A 21775-nucleotide genomic window follows, 5' to 3' on the forward strand; every position below is an offset into this window, starting at 1 on the left:
AAAAAAATAATTACATACAGAAACTGTACGTGAACAGGGAATGATTACTGATTACTGAATAGGCCAACTAGGCCGTGCCCTAGGGCCCCTGCTCTTCAGGGGCTCTCAAATGGCTAAAATAGTTTCAGCCCATGACTAAATTTGTATTAGATATGTCTACTCTCTACTAAGGCCCAAAAAGTGTTCACGCCTAAGACCCCTCGCAATCTTAATCAAGCCCTGGATGCGAGAAAATACCGAGTTTCTCTTCTAATAAGAAGGATTTGTGGATTTGGCTTTTAGGTTTATTATTTTACTTCGGACTGTGTGTGTGTGTGTGTGTGTGTATGTATGTGTGAACAATTTACTGATTTTCCATCTTTTTAACCCGAAAAAATTGAACGACCCTGATTTTTTCCTCTATGCACTTTCTTTATAGACGTAATCTTCAATTGACTACGTCTGCAAGGACTTCGACAGTCCTTGATACGTTCCTGGTTCATACATCGGCAATTTCCAGCTACCGAATGGAGAGAGAACGTCGCATTAGCCCTGAGCCGGTGTCTGCATCCAAAAAACAAACCATAACCATATTGTTTCCAGCAGACAATGACAGGACAGTTAAAAATTCCACATTTTTATCTCAGATGTTGACGTTCAACCGAGAACTGATGACCAAGACATCGGACTGCTGTGTGTTACTGGGTCTGGGGGAGGATAGTAATTCCTAGAGACGGGCTGTATGGCACAGTGAGGTAGATGTCCTTGAAGAAGATCTATCAGTTCTTGCTTCTCTGCTTCCAAAGAATCTATTTCGGTTTTCAAAGCATTGTTGTTTACCTCTAGTGTCTCTGATTCCTAAAAAATAAAAAACATCAATTGAAGTACAAAGGGTCCACCACTAAAAATAATTATTTCAAGACTATTTTTGGTAATAGTCACTTTCAGGAGAATTTCAGCAGAGATCTGAAGGAATTTCGTGGATTTAGTTTCCACATCAAAATATCCCTAGAAGTTTTTAACACGTTTTGACGAAGTTTTTGATACGTTTTGAAAAAGTTCGATTTTTCTTAAGGTATTCTTAAAAAGTCTGGAGACATTTTAACGTTGAAGTTAAATCTGAAACACCTACAAAATTTACATTATATATATATATATATATATATATATATATATATATATATATATATATATATATATATATATATATATATATATATATACAGGGGGTTCTGTTTTAACCTGCAAGACCTTTATTTTCGCAACCATTAGTCCTAGATGTATAATTCCAGATGGAAAAATGTTAAAATTCAGATGCAGAGTTAAGATATTGAAAGTTTGAAGTGAAAATAAAAAGAAGTCAAAAAATACAAGATTCAACTTTTTATACAGGTCCCAGGTGCTTTAACTTATATTTGGGGAAATAATCTCCATTGAAAAACCATTCCAACATAAAAAGTTTGAAATTAATACGACCAATATTCACCGAGATATGAAACGTAGAGTTTTGTGACTTACACCACTTTTCACTCGCCGTCAATAACACCTTTGGGGGGGAGGGGGAATATAGCGGTTAACAAGAGTTTAAAATTTTATATGAGCATTAAGTGTGGTTTTTCGAATTGTTAAAGGTTTTGTAGAGTGTTTTTGTGCATCACGGAAAAAAAATTTACATTCATTTTGAATCGCAATGAAAAATAAATTCTTTCTTTTTATTACTTTGACGTCCGGTCATTCTTCTGAAGGGGCGATAAGTTTCATTCTCATCTTCTGTATGGTCCCTTAAAACTTTGAACTGGAATATCTCCTTGAGTTTCGGTCGCACAAATGTCAATTTTTTTGTGTCAGTAATAGATTTCAATGGAGATTATGTCTCTAAACATAAGTTAGAGGATCTAGAGCCCATATAAAAAGTTAAATTTTGTATTTTTTGACTCATTTTTATTTTTGCTTTAATTTTTCAATATCTTAACTATGCATCTGAATTTGAACATTTTTGCATTTGGAAGTATACATCTAGGACTGACGGTTGCGAAAATAAAGGTCTTGCAGGTTAAAACGGAACACCCTGTATGTGTGTGTGTGTGTGTATATATATATATATATATATATATATATATATATATATATATATATATATAATAACTGATATGGCGATTGCAATTTAATTTCCTCAATATAGGTCTCATATTCCTCAATATTAAGTATCATCACCCAACTGGGGGCAACGATCTAAACTATTGAATTTAGAACGTTTCGCAGTTCCACGAAAATTCGAGTAAAGAAGAAATCCAGAAACAAAAATTGTTTCATTACAAATTTTTTGAGGTGTAGCTGAGGTAATTAGCTCGCGGCCATACCATATGTACAGTTCAGACATTCAACTCTGCTTCTGGAATGTCAGCAATAAGTTTACAGTAAGATAATGGTTTAAAAGGAAAAAAAAACAATTCGATGATTTAAAGTTCAATAAATACCTTTGTGCTTGAAAAGTTAAAAAAAAAAAATAGTAAAATAAATAAAACCTTAAATTGCACAATTTGTAAATCTGTAATTTGTGCAAATTAATGTTTTTTTTTCTTTTTTTACTAGAAAATAGCTTTGTCTAAATTTTTATTGAAGTTTTAAATCTTCTAATCAAGTTGAATCATCCTGCGGAATTTTTTTCATATTATTACATTCTTGTTAATTTTCAGTATATTTACTTCAAATTTGTTAAAAAGTAAGTAAGTTATTTCACTTTTTTTTGTTAGTTTCTGTTTAACTAGTTTTCAATTGTTTTTATAGTTTTGATACTAATTAATCGATTGAAAAATAATGTTAAACTTCAAATTTTCCTGGCGCAGATTTTTATTCGGAATTCTTTAATAACCTTCTTGCGTATGTTTCTGTCCGAATTAAAAATTGTAATAATATTAATTGCGATTATAAAACTTTTTCTATTCATTTAAGATGAGAAAAATCTCATCTTAAATGAAGATTTCTCATCTTGAGAATGTGCAAAATATGCAGAAAATGCGAGACAAAAATGAAACGAACCTCAGCCAGACGACCCGTCCGTTCCTTTTTCTTATTTCGACATTTGGTAGCAGCTACTTTATTTCTTTCTCTTCGTCTGCGTCGTCTTTCCTCATCTTCCGTTGTCAGCTATAAGTAAAGGAAATAAAGTATGCATAAATAATCGTGCTTCTTAACTCCCACAAAGAAAAAAAAAAGAGTAGGTTAGACGGGAGGGGGCGGGAGGCAAAATAAATAACAAGATAAATACACAAGTTATTTCACTTTCGAAAGTTTACCAAATTGGTTGAATTAAAGGAAACCTTTACACGCGGAGGGGATTCTCAAATTCCGGGGGGGGGGGGGATTCTCAAATTTTCCCCCTCCCCCCGGCAAACCTACAACATTTGAAGCAGTGAGAAGCAAAATGATGTAAGTGACAAAATTAAAAATTTGGAGATAACCAGCCCTAGTAGGCGCTGCTGTATAGCATGATTTAGAAAAAAAAATTAATGAGAACTAACTAGGATTTGAATTTATAACGCGATTTACTCGAAACTTTAAACAGTCTACTTACATCCCTTTGCTTCTAACTGCTTTATTTGAAAAAAAAAAAAAAAAAAAGAAGTTCTTTCCTCCAAGTCTCTAATTAATTAAATTATTGCCTTTTGTATTTTGAAATATAAATAGTAAGGCAATTGAGAAGTTCAAAGCACTGTGGAGTCACATGCTGAGTGAGAAAAAAAGCAGTAAAGCCCTTTTTTCTGCATAAACAGAGATTTTTGACACGTAAAAGAAACATAATTGCAGAATTTCTGTTATTTTAAAGCAGCTACAAACGAACAACAGTCATAATGCGTTTTGCTAAAAATTAGAGATTTGTCGTTCATGAAAAAACGGATCTAAAATATCGACTCCTTAAAATGAACGATGCAGTACAATCTCCAATAACATGAACGGCCGTTCTTTTGAACGGGGAACAGTTTGCTATGTGGAACATTATTTTGATTCTTTATACATCTAAACGTAGAAAAAATATTTTTTGATTTAACTTTTACGGGTATTGTTTTTTACCTTTAGGTAATATTAGTTGATTTTCATTACTGGAATATTACGTATTCAATCAAACAATTTGAATGCACTTGAGTACCTCTCGCAGAGAGTTCACGTACAACAAATGAACGTGTTCAATGCAAGAATAAAATTTAAAAAAAAAAAAATAAATAAATAAAGATCTCCTGAGGAACGAATTATTGAAAGGAACGACATTGTCCGTGCCTGCTAAAAATATTTACTTTTGTTGAAAATTGATTGGGTTAAAAATATCTGCTATTGTTAGTTCAACTAAATATTTTAGCATTGAAACCAGTTCAGTTCATTTTTAAGTTTTACAGGAGAGACAAAAAAAAAAAAAAAAAAAAATCACGTTCTGACTACTTATTGCAAAGGAATTCATTTTCATTCGAATAACCTTTGATGTACGACTTAATTTTTGTTTTCTTTTTGAATTAGAAGTATTGTTTTATTATTTGCAGTTAAAAATAACTCGTATAAATAAAAAATGTGAGTCGATTTAGCAATTTATTATAATGCTGTTGATGCTATCCCCGCGTTTTACAGTGACCATTCAGTAGAAGCATTAGCCGACATTGGTTTTGAAGTAAAATCGCTTTTTCCAGCAATTTTCGATCTGATCAAGAGAGATCTGATAAACAAATCACTTTGTAGCATGATGGTGATGGTATCGACCAAGAAATTTCAAATTACGAACGAAAAAGACTTTTTTTTTAAAAAAAATCATGGATTGCACTGCTTTCGATACTAATCGCTTCAACTATTATGCAAAAAAAAAAAAAAAAAAAAAAAGAAAGAAAGCATAGTACTATTTGTGAAAATTGTAACACTACAAAGGATTTACGCGAGTGAGCTGAAAATTGCAGGTAATGTAAAGCAGGGCATGATATGTAAATGATTAGAATAAAGTAGGGCATGATATACAAATAATTAGAATTGCAGACCGGTACCGCATGCGTATGCTGAGCAGCGCCTTCTGAACGGCGGATCGAACCGAATATAAATAGACGACTGTAGCGAGGCGTGTATGATTATCGATGGTTATATGCTAGAGCAAACGTTAACTGATTTTTTACCATGCCTCTTCGACAAAAGAAAGCGAAATTTGAGCAAATTTCGGAGTTTGAACGGGGCAGAATCGTCTGTCTTCGTGAAGCTGGATTGTCTTATCGTGCAGTAAACGCTCGTGTGCAGTGTAACAGCAGCACAATCATGCGTGTTTGGAAGCAGTGGACAGACGAGGGTCGGACAGCTCGGAAAGCCGGGAGTAGAGCCCCTAGAACTGGAGAGGCCGACGCATCCGCCATTTTGGAACAAGCGTACAACAGGGAAAGCTACCTCTATTGGCAATCCTTCGCCAAACAGGAAACGAGAGAGTCGGGAGCGAAGGTGAACATTGACGAAATTTTGGAAACAGTTGGCGTTGTTTCCAAGGTGCCTGTCACTTCGCGTGCCATTATTTATCCATTTCTTTTTTCTTTCTGCATCTACTGGAAATCTGAAGAGCCGAAATCATTTTTTTTTTGGAGCTGTTTACACAATTAACAGCCGAACAACCACCATTTGACTCAATTTAACACATGCTAAAGAAATTCAAACATCGGCAGCAATGCTAACGCTACGAAGCACTGGATCAAGTTTGCTCCAGAATGGCGGATGCGTCGGCTCCTCCACTATAGGGGCCTTAGCCGGGAGTGGACCCTGAAATGTGACGTCAGCTCGCGATGACAGACACCTGGAGCGTATGGCGATGACGGACCGCACAGCTTCTTATAGACAATTGGCAGCACAGTGGTCAACAGCTACAGGTGTTTTATTGTGTGCTTCATCAATTCGGAGACGTCTGCTGCAGCGTGGGCTGCGCGCAAGGATTCCTTTATACAGGATTCCTCTCACGCAAAACCATCGCCACCTGCGGCAACAATGGGCCAATGTGCATAGGAGCAGGGGTGCTGATTGGCAGCAGGTCGTCTTTTCTGACGAATCCCGCTTCAATTTGTGGCACCATGATGGCCGAATTCGTGTCAAGCGCTATACCGGAGAACGGCACATTCCGGAGTGCATTATCGAACGCCACAGTAGACGAAAACCCGGAGTTATGGCCTGGGGTGCCATATCATATCATGGACGATCACAATTGCTATGAATTGTGGGCAATTTGAACAGTACCCCTTACATAAACGAAGTTTTACAGCCCCAAGCTATTCCTTTCCTGCAAGGATTGCCAGGGGCTGTATTCCAGTAGGAATAGTGCCCGTCCACAAGTCGCCAGGACTGTCAAATCCTACCTTGATTCCCAGCAGGTACAGCTTCTTCCTTGGCCTGCATATTCCCTGGATATGTCACCGATTGAACATGTGTGGGATTTCGTTGAGCGGCGTCTCGCTCGTGATCCTCGTCCTGTTGCTTCGACATACAAACAATATGGAATACTCTTCCGCAGGCAGATATTCAAACTTTGTTTCACTCCATGCCGAGTCCTTTGGCAGCTTTTATTGCGGCGTGTGGTGGCCACACAAAATACTGATTTCTATCTTTTTTTATTGTTTGTTTGCTTTGAAAATGTAATCCTTTATTTGTACCGTTACCACTCAACTGTGTATTAAATTTCATTCAACTATGATGCATCCTTCATGGTGTTGCAATTTTCACAAACAGGAGTGTATGTATGCTGTCTCCATGAGAAAATCTATTTTAGTTTTAGAAAAGAAAGTGTCTTACCATGTAGTTTCTGATCTTGTAAACGAAGTGATGAAAACGTTGATTTAATATCTAGATTAGAACATTGATTTATTCGAACGTGATAGCTGCACGTGAATTGGTTTTAATGCATTTTTTTATTTCGTTTTTTTTTTCCGCCTGCGGCAATCAGAGTATATTTGACTTTGACCTTTGATAGTGGGCCTATCGTAAGCAATATCAGAAGAAAAACAGAAACGTATTCGTTTTATTGTGCTGTTGATGACGCTTTTCTCCGATTAGTGCCGTAATAGGATAAGAGATAAAAGTATTATACTGTAGAAACATTTTAAAGAAAATAAGGTCAAGGAATAACTAAAAATGCAAAAAGACTAAAACTTTTTTTTAAAAAAGTAACAGCTGGAAAAACGCTACAAATGCACATACACGTGTTTTAAAGTTTCAATAAATCCTTTTTCCAACTCAAACACGTGTCTGCAATCAGCTGTTTATTTGTGCATTTATAATGTGTTTCCCGTTCATACAAAAAATACATTAGTAACTTCTCTTTCGAGCTTTTTTTTACTATTTTTTATTTAATATAGAAAATTAATTTTGTTTGATTTGATTTCTCTAACACATTTTACTTCTAGTTTTAATACCTTATTTTGAATTTAACTAGGCTTGCCCGTTTTCTGAAATGTTCAACCGGGATACCGTTATGTACCCTTCCTCCCTAGCGTCGCTAGTATTAAAAAGGGTACAAACCTATGGCTGATTTTTAGAACGTTTTATAGGGCAGTTTATTCCAATACTATGAACAAATGGTTACTAATTATGAACCTAAAATAGGGGTTATAACAAATGACATAAGTAGATAAAATTTAAACATTTCACTTTTTAGGCGAAAAAAAATTTATTTGGAAAAAATACTTTGATGGATAAAAAAGTGAACACAATATTTAAATATACTTTTCATTTTAAAGACGTTTTTTCTGAGTGGGGGGAGGAGGGAGTTATAATCTTGTAAAAATTCTCATAAGTTAATCCGGTATTAATTTTACAAGTTAATGTTACAAATGATAAAGTTATTATTCTAAATAATTCTTCTCAGTTTATTAGATTTTATTATTTTTTAGACCTTTTTGGTCATTTGTAATCAAATTTATCTTTTTCCGAACATGAAGTAAACCGGCCTGGATACCTGGATTTCGTCTGAAAACTAGGACTGTCTCGATCAAACCGGGACGTCTGGCAAGCCTAGCTTTAACTTCACCTTTCTCTGTATTTGTTTCGGTTTTGCGTCGAAACTGCCTATTACGTTTGTGGACAACTTTTTCTGTTTGAAACATTTTCTGTTAAAAATCGAGGCGAGTTATACTATAATACTTCATAGAGTACGAGATAGCTCTTTATGATCAGTTCAAAAAAAAAAATAATAAAAAAATATAATAAATATCTTAATAATTTCTTTAACACAATGACCAAATGTGGTATCAAATTATTTTTTGACTGCAGAAAGATGGTCGAAAAATGGCGGTTGAAATGACAAATCGCTACCTGTTTTTGTTCAATGTTCGGAATAAGATACTCTCTTAACAACACTTGAAAGGTTAGAGGAAAAACTGCTTTCAACCAAAAAACAGTTTGTTTCCTTTTGAATAATTCAGTACCCTTTCTTTTAACTAAAGGCAATACCAGAGGTAAAAATGTTTCCAGTTTCCTATAATAAAGGAAGAAGTACGTCATGTGAGGAAACGTTTAAAAATAACGTTTCTTTTTTAGGCTCTGAAAATTTCTGTTGAACTGATTGAAAGTGAAACCCTCTTTGACTCTTTATTAAATTCTTTTTTTTTTTTAATATACATGAGTTTTAGATACACATGAAGGCAAATTCGAATTTAGAAATATTGTTTTACATCATGAAACAATCTGATTAATTTTATAACATTGTTTTACGAACGGTTTCCTTTTAAATTAATGAATAAAAGTTTCTTCCAAAAGAGCTCCTTAAATTGTTTGCTGTTTTTGTCCCCGTAAAACCCCCAGTTTAATCTGTATGGGAGCTTACAAGAGCTCAGCTGCTGTATTTCTTTTCAATTTTACGTGAGTTGCAAGGGTTGAACGGAATTCGGGTTATTTAAGCATAAAAATATATACTGAAGACATAAAGGGCTCTGTACTCCTTTTTTTTCAGAAATCAAGCCCAGTCCACAGAAGAGCACTATTTGCAACTGTTGAAATAGCACTAATCGCACTACTAAGTCAACTGGAAAAAGAAAAATCATTGTTATTGGTCAAAGCTTTATGAAGCTCTCCACCGGTCCTAAATTTTCACCAGTTTCTTTTGCCTATATTTTATTTATATTATTTTTCATTGGTCGGATTACTTTATATGTGTCTTCACTAGTTAAATCCATAATCCTGAGCTAAATTATAAATAACTGCTGCGCTTTTTCTGCTTTGGTTCTTCAAACTTTGCCATTGTCTGGGCAAATAGTTTCTTCTTAATAAAAGTTTTTCGGTCCAACGGCATTTGGATTATTTAGTATTCTCAACAGTAATCCCACTTACAAATCAATAAAACCCAAAAGAATTTTCATTGCAAATTTAACTGCTCAAAACAAAGTAGCTGGTGCATTCAGCAAGCGCAAAAATAATTATTAATGCCGATACTAACGTTTTAAACGGATACATCACTAACGCAGTTAAAATTTATCTTTTGCGGAGTAGAGATGAGAATGGTAGGGAGAAGAAAAAAAAGCGGAAATTTCGGGGGAAGAAATCACTTTTTCCGTTCTTTTCCATCCGCAAAAATTGAATATTTTGAAATTCATTGCACAAAGTAATGAATTCGAATTTATAATCTTCACATTTTAATGCTCTTTTTCTTTGAGTATGTTTTCAATGTTCAATATCCACATGAAAACAACTTTAACAACTTTTTTTTGATAAAGCAGAAAGCTATAAGATAATTTTTTTTTTCAGAACATAAAGTATTATTTGCTACTTTTTTTTACTAAAACTGTAAATTTATATGCAGGATAGAACAATATCATTAATATCAATTAGTGACAATGTTTAAGCGTAATACTTGGCCATTTAAGTGTATATTCAAGGGCGTGCACGGGGTGGGGGACACATGTTGGCCCGGGACCGAGCCTGAAGGAACCCCGAGATTTTTAAAATGAGGGATGAAATATATGTAGAGACGTAGAAAGTAAGCAACATGGAGGGGCCTGTAAAAGTCATTTGTGACAGGCCTCAAAATTTCTGTACACGCCGCTGTGTACATCACACATATGCATAAATGCAAGTAACAAGCTACTGTCAAAAAATTGATTTAAAAAAATTGACAAAAATCACATTCTACATAAAATTAATGGTTAACCGATTTGGATAATTTTTGGTGTTTTGAATTTCCGTTTCATAACTACTACTACTGGCAGGTATGAAACAGAAAGGCTATTTTTTTAATAGTAAATGTTTAGTGTACAATCTCTGTTAAGAAGAAAATAAATACGAATTTCATAAATTTTTAAATAGTTATCCCTTTATGTTTTCTAAGAAAATACTATAACCTAAGAAACTAATTTTAATAGTGAAACAATTTTTGCATTTTTTCGAAAAAGAAAAAAATAATAATTTTTCCCCACTGCCTCAAAATTTTCGGAAATTTAATATCTTTACTGGGTTAAAGGGAGAAAGTTGGTTGATTCTATTGGGTTTTTGGCGCAAGAGCCTGGATAGGCTATGCTGCGAAAGGAGGGAGGGGAGTCAAAGCAACCCAGGAGTATTACGTACTGTATTAGGATATGTAACAGAATGTTAATCTGCGCCTCGGGGCTACAGAGAGAGAGAGAGAGTTAACCCTCTCTTCCCCCACATTTAACAGAAAAAAGGAGAAATGATCAGTGATCAAAATGAAAAAAAGAGTTGAATTCCATTCCCCCCTCCCCCCATAAAACTAAAAAAAAAAACCCTATAAACCCATAAACTGAGGGGGGGGGGGGTACTTCGATTCCGAACCGGGTCCCCAGTTTATGACTATGCTGCCATGTCCTCTCGTCGGCCCTGATGCGTCAATTACCCGATTAATTAACTCAATAAAACAAAAAGTAGAGAAAAGAAATAAAGAAAATGGGATTGTCCATGCACGTAATTGGGCACATGCGTAACATTTTCTACTACCACCCAAATTATTAAAAATGTATTCAACTAAAACTTGAATATTAATTCTAATGCTACACACCAGTACAGTCTACGCGTCTTCTAAAGATGTAAAAAGGAAATTTAAAAAATATGTAGTTAAATAGAAAAGTAGGTTAACACAATGCTTACTATTACTAAGCTCATAAAATATTATTCCCAATGTTTTCGGAGTAGAAATTAGTTGCAACACGAAAAATAAAATTTATACTGATATCATTATTTGACTTTATATTGTTTAAATCGCTGGAATTTCTTTTAGAACATTATACACACTGTCATGAGCGCGGTGTGGGTGGAACTAATTTGAAAATTAAATTTATTTTAAGATACTGACAAAATTTTTACTCAGTGAAAAGAAGGAGACATAAAAAAAAAGTGATCTGCGTTTAACATTACCAAAATAATCTTATTATCGAGAAACAGAAAATAACGTACACGAAAAACCGCAACGTTAGAGTTCTACAACATATACATAAGCAAAATAATTATTATAAAGAGAAATTGGCTCAGAGAGAAAAACTAACATGATCTGCAGAAGTTTTAGAAGAAATCTCTTTTATTTCTTTGCGATTCGTTATATTTAGGGAAGGCGGTGTCAAATTTTGTGCATAAAACTGAACTCGAACTTTTAACTCGATTATCACAACAAGATGGCAGCACCAAATCGTTCTCGCTGTATTCATTGGTTTCTCAATTAATTAAAAAATATCGAAAAATTATTGCAATGAGTATTCTTATCAGGGGCGGTCTGTGTCCCATAAGAAGGAGCCCACTTTGACTCCCGAAGGAAGCACGAGTTCGAGGGTGCAAAAAAAAAAAAAAAAAAAAAAAAAAAAAAAAAAAAAAAAAAAATTAATTTGAATTCTGAAAATTTGAATTCAAATTATGTGTTTCGCAATCACGACTTGCGGCAGGACCCTACTCATTGAAGTTATTGTTTCTAGAAACGGCTCCTGTCCCCCCAAGCCTGCCCCTTCTCCTGGGCGTTTACATGTGTATAGTTATGTGTGTGTGTGTGTCTGTGCCTGTATAAACCAGTGTGTATGCACGTAGGCGTGTGTGTATGTGCATGAGTGTGTGTGTGTTCAGGACATGGACGCCACCGACCAGAAGAAGCAGATTCCGGGGGACAGTGCTCAGGACCAGGGGAGCAGCTCCTGCAGAGGACGGGGAGCGGGAGTGCTGCAGAGGAAGGGCGGGGGAAAATAAAATCAGCGTAACGTCAAGGACAATCAAATGATAATAGGCAACTGTGATTGCTCAAAAAAAAAAAAAAAAAAAAAGTTAAAATTTATGCATAATAAAATAAAAAAAAATAAAAAATCAAATGTATATTATTATTATGAGCATATTGTTGAACTGGCACCAACTAATATATACTGATGTGGATGATGGTGAACGAGACCAGAGAGTTTGAATGGCGAGACAATCCGAATGGAACTGCTTGTAGCTTCTTGTAGAGCAATTGTGAGCTGAGGCGGAAGCCCCTTTGTTAAAAAGAATTAACTGATTAAATTTACTAAATTATAGTGCTTCCGTTGCTCTGTGGTAAAAGTTTCATTTCGTATGCCGGAGGGCGTGAGTTCGGTGCTCTGGGTGTTATATCTCCTTCTCTTTGTGGTCTAAATCTTTCTTGTGTCTGTCCGAAGGCAAAGGCACTTTGTGTGAGGTCCTTTATGTATGTGAAGCTTAGATAAAATATATGTATCAGTCAACGCCTTGAAACAGGCTTTATTTTTCAAGGCGTTGATTAATACATATATTTTAACTAATACTCGTATTTTAAATGGTTAATATCGTTTCAATTTAGTTTATTTTTCGACACTTTAACACGTTATCTTCTGCAAAATAACAACTCTCTTGTTTCGTTTTACGTTTTATTGTATTATTGTAAAGCTTTTAGGCATTGTTTTTGTCTATTTTATTACATATATTGATGTTAAATTCCCGGAATTTTTGTCAATAGCGAGTCAAAATTGTAACTGATAATATGTTTTTTTTTTTTTTTATCTATACATTTAAATAAAGCTCCTCATTGACCCACTCGCTCAGATTTATCTGAGCATTTGAAACCAATAAACTAAGCAATTCGTAGATGCGGGGGTGCCTGAGGGTGTCAAATGTCAAATGTATGTGAAGATAACTATAGTATTAATATTTAATACTATTAAAAAAAAATACACATTGATACCTTCAAGCTTCGATGCTTCGCGGCACCCAGTTTAGGAACTCCTGTACTAGAGGGCAAAATACCAAAAAAAGTTTAAATATCAAGTTAATTTTGATTTGTAAAACTATAGCGAGCCAATCAGAAGAGCAAAATATCATATGTAAAAAATATCATTTAGTTGTTTATTATTGTTATTATTATTTATTCGTTTATTATTATTTTTATATTAAATTTTATTCATTTATTTATTCATTTCATCTTTTGGTGGTGTGAAAAGAAAATATTTTTTAAAAAATCAAATGTATTCATATTTCCTCTTCAACAGTTCTGATTTTTTTTTCTTTCTTTTTTTTCATGACAAAACGTTTTACGTAAACATCAAAACCCAGGTTGTTTTTGCAGTGGTTCAAAATAATCGTGAGTAGTTTTTTTTTACCATAGGGGAGCAAAATTAGTTTATAATGACCACTAGCACTCTTATTTTGTTCCCTGCTTCGACATACATCTATTTTTTTTTCTCTCCTTTGCCTGATTTTCAGAACGCAAACCGATGATTGCGTTTTAATTCATGGCTGGATTGCAACACATGATCCTCCTGTGTTTAGTCTTCCTCTTGCCCGCTGCTGATTAGACGTGGGGGTGTTCTACACCCCTGTTATTACTGCAGTGCCGGATCTTTGATTTTCGTGGAACCCTAGAGGACAAGTCGACGTACCCGACATTTTGGTTCCAAGAGAACTTTGGATCCAGCTTTGTTTCAAGTATTTGGAAATTAGTCGCTATGTTCCAGTCGCTCCCGATGGGAGGTCACTGTGACTTCCCGCAAATTTCCTGGTTCGGCAAATTTTGTCCGACGGTTCCACAAAATCATCATCATTCGGCAGAATTTGGAGTTTTATTCGGAAAAATTATCACCATTCTGCAAAATTTGAAGATCCAGTCGGCAAATCGGGATTTACCGTTCTCCCAAAAGTGTAAATTCAGGTCGCCCCTATTCGCGCAGTCGACTAATAAAGAAACTATAATAATGTATATAGTTTCTATGTAACTATAATAACGTATTTATGCAATGTTATGTCGTAAAAATAATTGATGATGAGTTTTGTGAAACGTCGCTATATGTTTATCTATTAAGACAACTTTTTTCTCAAATTAAACAACAGTTGAGGCAGTGAGAAGCAAAAGGATGTAAGTGGACATTTTCAAGTTTTGAGAAAAACGCGTTTAAAAATAACATTCTAGGTAGGCTTTCATTGAATTTTTTTTTCTAAATCAAGCTATATATCAGCAACTACCGGTGCTACTAGTACCATCTTTTGCCCCAAGACAGAGGAGAGGTTCACCTACCATATGTACTGGTTATCTCCAATTTTTTAATTTTGCCACTTATATCCCTTTGCTTCTCACTGCCTCAGTTGATCGGGAAATGTACCCCATTTTCATGCATTTCTTGTTTTAAATCTGAACTTAGTAAATTTTCTCCATTTACAAAGTCACACATCCAAAGCTTGGACACCACACTTCTACAACTTGGTTTTGCGGGCGAGAACACGTACAATTTTGGAACCAAAATGTCGAAAGGGTCTTATCCCCTTGTATAGCAGCCTTAGATTTTTTCCAAGTCGGTGCAAATGTAGAAACTGCCGTCTCTTCCCAAGCTTCTTTCACGTCTATCTAGGATAAACGAAAAAATCTCAGAAATAGAGTAAATTACCCCCCTTTCCCCACAAGTTGCCACCCGGGTCAAGGATCCCGCCTTGCTCCAGCTAGATTCGGGACTGTCATTAGGACAGCAAAGCCGCCAAACTGTCTTCATGGTCATATCTTTTTCACGAGAAAGTCGCTAGAACCTCAATGCATACTAGCTGTTGCCAAGTGCCAATGCTAAGAAGCTAGATTTTTACTTCCTTTTACATAACTAAGGAGCTTCGTTCACTACTCGCAATCGTTCACCATCCCCGAAGATTGCTTCGCAATTTTATTTGGTTTACGAAGATTTTAGGTGCCTGTTAAGAAGCATCAGATTAAAATACACATTATGATTAGAACAAGATAAAAATCGCTCTCCCTTTCCCGTAGAAAATAGTTTCAATAAAGAGCTCAGTAAATTAGAAAAATATTAAAATCCCACTCCAACCCGAAGGCAAAAAAAAAAAAAAAAAAAACCCTTAATAAAAGCATGTGTGATAAAATTATTTAAAAAAAAACGCTTTAAAGAGCACTCCTCTCCAAGGGACCAACTAACTTGTACCAAATTTCACAGCTTTAAACGCATCTTGTACTTAGCAAAACAACCGTTTTGTACGCTTGAAAATTGGCTTTCAAATTCGTGATCTCTAGTAATACTTCATTCCTTTGCTGCGGGCTTGAATTGAGTTGAACCTCGGAATTTCGCTGAATTAGAAACCCTTTTGTATGACAATGAAATAGCTACTCTATCAAACGCAGTTGCATCACCACGGAGAGGGAGGGGAGGGATGAGGGCATTGTGAAGGGAAACACTCTCTAAAGGGGGCTGATATCAAATTGGATTTAAGAGTTAGTAAAAAATGTAGATACTTCAGTTCTGAAAAATAGTCACAAAATTTCAAATAATAAGGTCAGTTGGGGTAAGTGCGGTCTTGGGGCAAGTGCGGCTTAGGTTACTGCAAGGCTGCTTGCCATCTGGGTAGCTTGGTAAACGTTATTACTTTGCACTGCGTGCGTTAGATCGCGCTACTCGAATGGTAACACTACTCCCTCCCTCGTTTCCTAACTTTTCTCATTCCCACTACAGTGCCATGTTGTTATGGTTCGAGAAATCATCGTTTCTTCTGTTGTTCTCACTTTTTCGTGCTTCCAAAACGTAAGTACAACTATTTCATGTCCACTTTTCGTATTTTTAAAGCTGAGATTTATTATTTTTTATTTTAAAATCAATTAATTTTAGGGCTGCACTTGCCCCAGAAAATTATACGACAGGGAAAGTGCGGCCCCAAAAAAAGGGGCAAGTGCAGCCTAAAATTTCTTGGGGCTGCACATTCCCATTTATCTGGCAATGTTCTTTTAAGACAGATATAATTTGCTTGCAACGATTTAATGAAGCAATGTAATTAATTTTTAATCCCTGCATCTTTGTCCAACTAACAATAAGTGTCACTAGTCTATATTGCTCCAGTATAACTGCTTATATATACTGCTCCATAATATAAATTAAATTGTTAATTACTATACTAAGTGTGCTCTTACAAAAAAATATGTTCAAGTTCGTCAAAGACATGTTACCTTTTGTCAGTTGTATAGTTACCTTTTGTATTATTAAGTTAATATTTTATAAGTTCGTTGATATTCAAGTTTTAAAGATTATTCCTTGGTATGCAAGTTTTGTTTTTGTTTTTTTAAGCTTATTAGCATAATAAAAGTTATCTTTCATGTTCCTTATTTAATTTAAAATAAAAACTTCATAATTTTGTTTAATAATCCATTGTTCTTTGAACGTTCTTCATTTTACATTGACAGGTTTCGTTAGGAAAAATGTAATTACTTCCCAATGAATAGGTGAAAATAAAAAAAATCGTTTTTAATTAGGAAAAAATACTCTATTGATTGCACTTGCCCTTATTTTCTCAAACGGTTTTTTAAAAAAATCAGAAAGGTGATGCTCTTGCCCCTCTTTTATTTACCTCTTTTATTGCCCCTCCTTATTTACTCTTTTATTGAGAAAGTGCGGCCCTAGAGCACAATAGTTTAAAAATTGTTTTTCATTTTTTTTACCTGCAATGATTTTAAAAGGCTCATGTCTTGGGAAACACACTAAAACAGGTAACATACGAAATAAAAATTATTATTTTTTTTTTTTATCAAGTCTAGTCAAGTAATGTCTAGGTCTTAATAAAGTCGAACTGTACAATTTAAGGACTGCACTTCCCCCAACTCACCTTATATAATCTATCAAAAGAGTTTAAGAGTAGCATCAATACATTTATGAAGTTGGCGACGCAATTTGTCGGAAAATAAAGAATATATCTTGTAACTTGTAAATTTCAGGAGACTAAGTAACTAAGTAATTGAGCAACGGCTTTAAAACTAGAGATTTCACAGATTAGTCGTGCTTCGTTAAATCATTTTTCGTTGCGGCTTTCTACAGAGTTATTTTAAAAAATTGCTTCTATTTCCAAAAATTGTCGGTCCTCTAAACGTTTTTTAAGGTGACCTACAAACGCATTTTCTAGAGCTCAACTTCAAAAATTCTCGAGAGCAGATCCCTGAACCTCTTCAACCCCTAACATGTGCTTACAAGAAGAGGGCGCCAAACCTTGACTCCCAAAGAGAAACAAAACTGAAAGTGTGAAGGAAAAAAATACTGAAAATGAAAAGAAAAAAAAACATCTAGTTTCTATAATAGATGCAAAAAGAATGCGATTGAACTTCATAGATGATACCATAACGAATGAAAGTAAAAAGGTAGAAACGGAAAAAAAAATCCTTCAATGAAAGTTATTTATTGTTTCCTTTCAATAATGATTTTAAATTTGTAAGGAAAAAACTGGATTTTACTTTAGTTGTACATTGAAGGTTGTTTTCAAGGAGATAATAGGAGAAATTTCTTCCGTTTTGGTCTTGCATTAAGTTTTAGCAGATATAGTAATAATCAATTGCATAAATGTTTACATCACTATTTTACCACTGGTTGATTCAAATTTTATTTACATTTATTTACGCAAACGAATTATCGAAAACACATCTTTTCTCAACATTTTAAATTTCACCAGAAGAAAGGTTCTTATTGCACGAAATCGTGATAGCTGTTTTCAACTGGAAAACAATCTATTACGTTAGTGTGTCAAATTGGCCTTTAAAATGTAACATACGTATTGCTATGTTTGCGTGGGAAATGAATACGTTACAGATAAAGAATAAAGCTGTCGATAAATGTTTCATGATAATAGATTTGGTTTACTAAACCGCAAAGAAGTTGTAAATACATAAACAGGTTTCAAAAAGTTATTTATTTATTCGTGGGAAAATAAATTTGGCTTTTGACTGATGTTTTTTTAAGCTTTTGGAAAATGCCCGTTTTCTTTTATTAGATGCATTCAATTGTAGAAAATTGGAGAAGATATTTATCGTCTGTCAAAAATTAAATAAAGGAAAAGAATGTAGCAATAGAATAATTCTATTTGGTTCAATAATGAAATTACCTTCAACTATCAAATATTTTTGACATTGCGTCAGTTGTTAAACTGGTATAAACACTTTGTCTTTTTTAATATGAAAAAAGATTAAAGATTCAAAAGGGAGAACAATAAGAAATTTTGTTTGCTGAAAATGTCTAATTAATTGATAAATTTGTGTGGCAATTTACATGTGATTTAAATGCTGACACTGAAATTAGTTGAAGTACCCTATGGCGCATGGTACCTTACTTTCTCTTACAAGTTCAAATCCGTAGTGGTGGTGGTGGTGGGGGGGGGGGGGGGTAACGCCTCCTTCAAAAATCAATAATTAAATAAATTATTAGAAAATGTACTTCATGTAGCTAAATAAATAAATAAACAAAAAATAATAAAGTTGCGCGGGAGAAAATCAATTATGAAACTAGTATGTTGTGGCCATCACGAAACTTTCTTCTATATTTTTCTTTTTTTTTCTGATCCCTCCCCATGCTTGACGAGGAAGCAATATTCCCAACAAAAACAAAATTACACATGCAAAAACTTGACGACCATCCCAATGTCTGAATTATTGCAAAAGCAAAGCAAAGAGCGAAAATTGAAAGTTATTTTAAAAGCCTTGCTTGAATTAATTACAAATATTTTATTTGTTAACAAACATAAGATGGCAACAGTTAAAAATTTTAAATCATTGAGATAATATTTCCTATCATTTCCATACAATTAAAATCACGAGAAATACGCAGACGACAATCTATTACGATTTATCTTTCTTATTGTTGCATTAATAAAAATATTTTTATTCGCAAAAAAAAAAAAAAAAAATCAACACCTCTTGGAGCGATCGGCGTCAAAATTGAACCAAAGCCTGTTTACATATGGATTCACATATATTCCAAATTTCAACCAGAACGTAGCATTACTTCTTGAGATAGGGCACTCAAAATGGAAAAAAAGAACGGGTGATTGCGCTACCCCCTTTTTAGCTGTTGACACAAAAATAAAATCAGTTCTTATACCCACTAAGGGCTACTTGCCGATAAATTTTTCTTTCATTCCGTTCATTATTTCTTGAGATACAGCAGTCACAATTGACGACAAAAAACGTTCTATAGCTCAACCCCCGTTTGAGTTATTGACACCAAAATTGAATCAGCACCTGTTCCTGTTAATACCAACATATGGACCAAATTTTGTTTGATTCCGCCAGTTACTTCCTGAGGAATAGCAAGCACGCGTAACTCGAAAAACGTCCCATTGCTCCACCCCCCTTGGAGGAATTCGCGCCAAAAACTAATGGGCACAAGTTCACATAGGGGCACATATGTGTACTAAATTTCGTTCGATTTCATGCGGTAGTTTTTGTTGTAGAGCGGCCACAAAAAACTGGTCACACACAGACGTGACACACATACACACACACACATACACACACACACACACACACAGACATTTTCCAAAAATGGTCGAAATGGACTCAGCACACCTCAAAACGTTCGAATCCGTCAAAATTCGAAATTCGAAAATTTGCACGAATCCAATACTTTCTTCTATATATTAGATATAGAAGAAAGTAAAATGGTGCAAACGTTTGGCAATAATAATCATGTATATCGTCGCCTCAGAGCAACAGTAAGATATCTTAGTATTATTTCTGGGATTGAATATCTTACTGTTGCTCTGAGGCGACGATATAAAGCTATCTCTACTAATTTGGCGCAAAAAGTGAGATTCCTATGTAATTTCGTCAACATTGGCGATACTTTGCGAATTTAGCTTCTAGTCCCATATTAAAACATAGCCGACACTTCCTAATGACAATCTCTGTAAAACAGTTTTTTCTGCCTGCATTCTAGCTACCGCGATAAACACACTTCAGAGGTATTTCACTTCACTCCAACAAATGCTATTTTTATGCCTTTGAAAAGTTAACTAATAGAATAAGTACAGCTAAACTACAAATTAACTACATTTAATTTATAATTCCCAACAATATTTTAATAACTTTTTTTTATTTAAGGATACCATTTCAATTCAAGCACTTTTCCCAATATTTAGCATACAAACGTAGATAAAACAAATCACGGAACTAAATTACGCGAAAACTTTTCTCAACATAAGATTTCAATCTATATGTTCTGTCCTTATAAGTATAATTTAATTAATATTTTTAAAAAAGCAATGAAATATGAAAAAAAAAAACGAAAAAGAAGGAACCCCCGTTCAGCATTAAAGAAAAGAATCAAACCAACCCAAAGATGCCCGAAAAAGTAAAAAAAAAATTTTTTTTTTGAAGAACATCGTTACTATTTTTAACAAAATTTTTGAAATCAGCGCGAAAACGATGCGTAAAATCTTATGTAATGATGAATAAATTACAAATTATATATATATATATATATAAAGAAAACAAGTTTTGCAAAAATTGCCTTCTTTAGTTGCGTGGTGCTCGCATACATTACGAGATAGAATATTAGTGAAATGGTACTTATTTTTAGTTTCTATCTGAGAGATTTTTGAAAAATACAAGCTTCAAACAACGCAAATCACCAAGTTACCAGCGAGGGCAAAGGGTGATATTCGTTAATAAAAACTTATAATATCCTAAGATATGAATATTAATTCTGTACCTTGGAACAACAGCAACCAAAGTAGGATTTTGATCAAATTAAATTTATGATTGTATATCGACAAAGTAGTTTTTTTTTTTTTTTTTGAGCAATCACGATTGCTTATTGTTCTCACTTGAGGTTTTGAATTCCTATGATTTTATTTTCCCACCGCCTCCCTCTGCCAACACCACCGTCGGCCGGCCTCACGATGCTGCTCCTCTAGCGAAAACCATCTCCAAGTTGCGTCCATATCCTACACACACCTACATATACACGCACCTACACATACACACATATACCCACACACACATATACCCACACACACATGCATACATACAGACACCTACACATACACACACACGCAAACACACATACACACATGCCTACACACACATACACATACCCCCCACACACAAACAAACACGCCTACATAAACACACACACTCGTGATTGCGAAAAACATAATTTGAATTCAACATGTCAAAGTTCAAATTAATTTGTTCTTTTTTCTTTTTTTTTTTTTGAGCAATCACGATTGCTTATTGTTCTCACTTGACAGTCCTTAATGTTGTGGTTTCTTTTTCAGCTTGCACCAGAGGTCTCTGCACCACCACCGCCCACCGGCGGCGGCACGGCTTCTCTGGTCCTGAGCACTGTCCCCTGGAATCCACTTCTGCTGGGTGGTGGCGTCCATATCCTACACACGCATGCTTATACACACTCGCCTACGCGCGCGCGCCTTTACACACATACACACGCTTACGTGCACATACGTAAGCTTACACACACACACACACGCACACAATTATACACACATAACCACCCAGGAGGGGGACAAGCTTGGGGGGGGGGAGCCATTTCTAGAAACAATAACTCTAATCAGTAGAGTCTTGTCGCAA

The 21775-nt window shown here is 34.7% G+C and overlaps 1 protein-coding gene across 1 annotated transcript in view; it reads right to left on the reverse strand.

Annotated features, from left to right (window-relative positions):
* Nucleotides 1-636: 636 nt before the first annotated feature.
* Nucleotides 637-21775, reverse strand: part of LOC129222751 (cyclic AMP-dependent transcription factor ATF-3-like) — a 30649-nt gene continuing 9510 nt past the window's right edge. Inside the window, exons 2-3 of the mRNA XM_054857281.1 lie at nucleotides 3019-3126; nucleotides 637-837 (exon numbers count right to left, since the gene is read on the reverse strand). Of these exons, the coding sequence (XP_054713256.1) occupies nucleotides 637-837; nucleotides 3019-3126 (309 nt within the window). The remainder of the gene's footprint in view (nucleotides 838-3018; nucleotides 3127-21775) is intronic.

Source organism: Uloborus diversus, chromosome 5 (assembly GCF_026930045.1).
Source record: "Uloborus diversus isolate 005 chromosome 5, Udiv.v.3.1, whole genome shotgun sequence".
Classification (NCBI taxonomy): Eukaryota; Metazoa; Arthropoda; class Arachnida; order Araneae; family Uloboridae; genus Uloborus; species Uloborus diversus.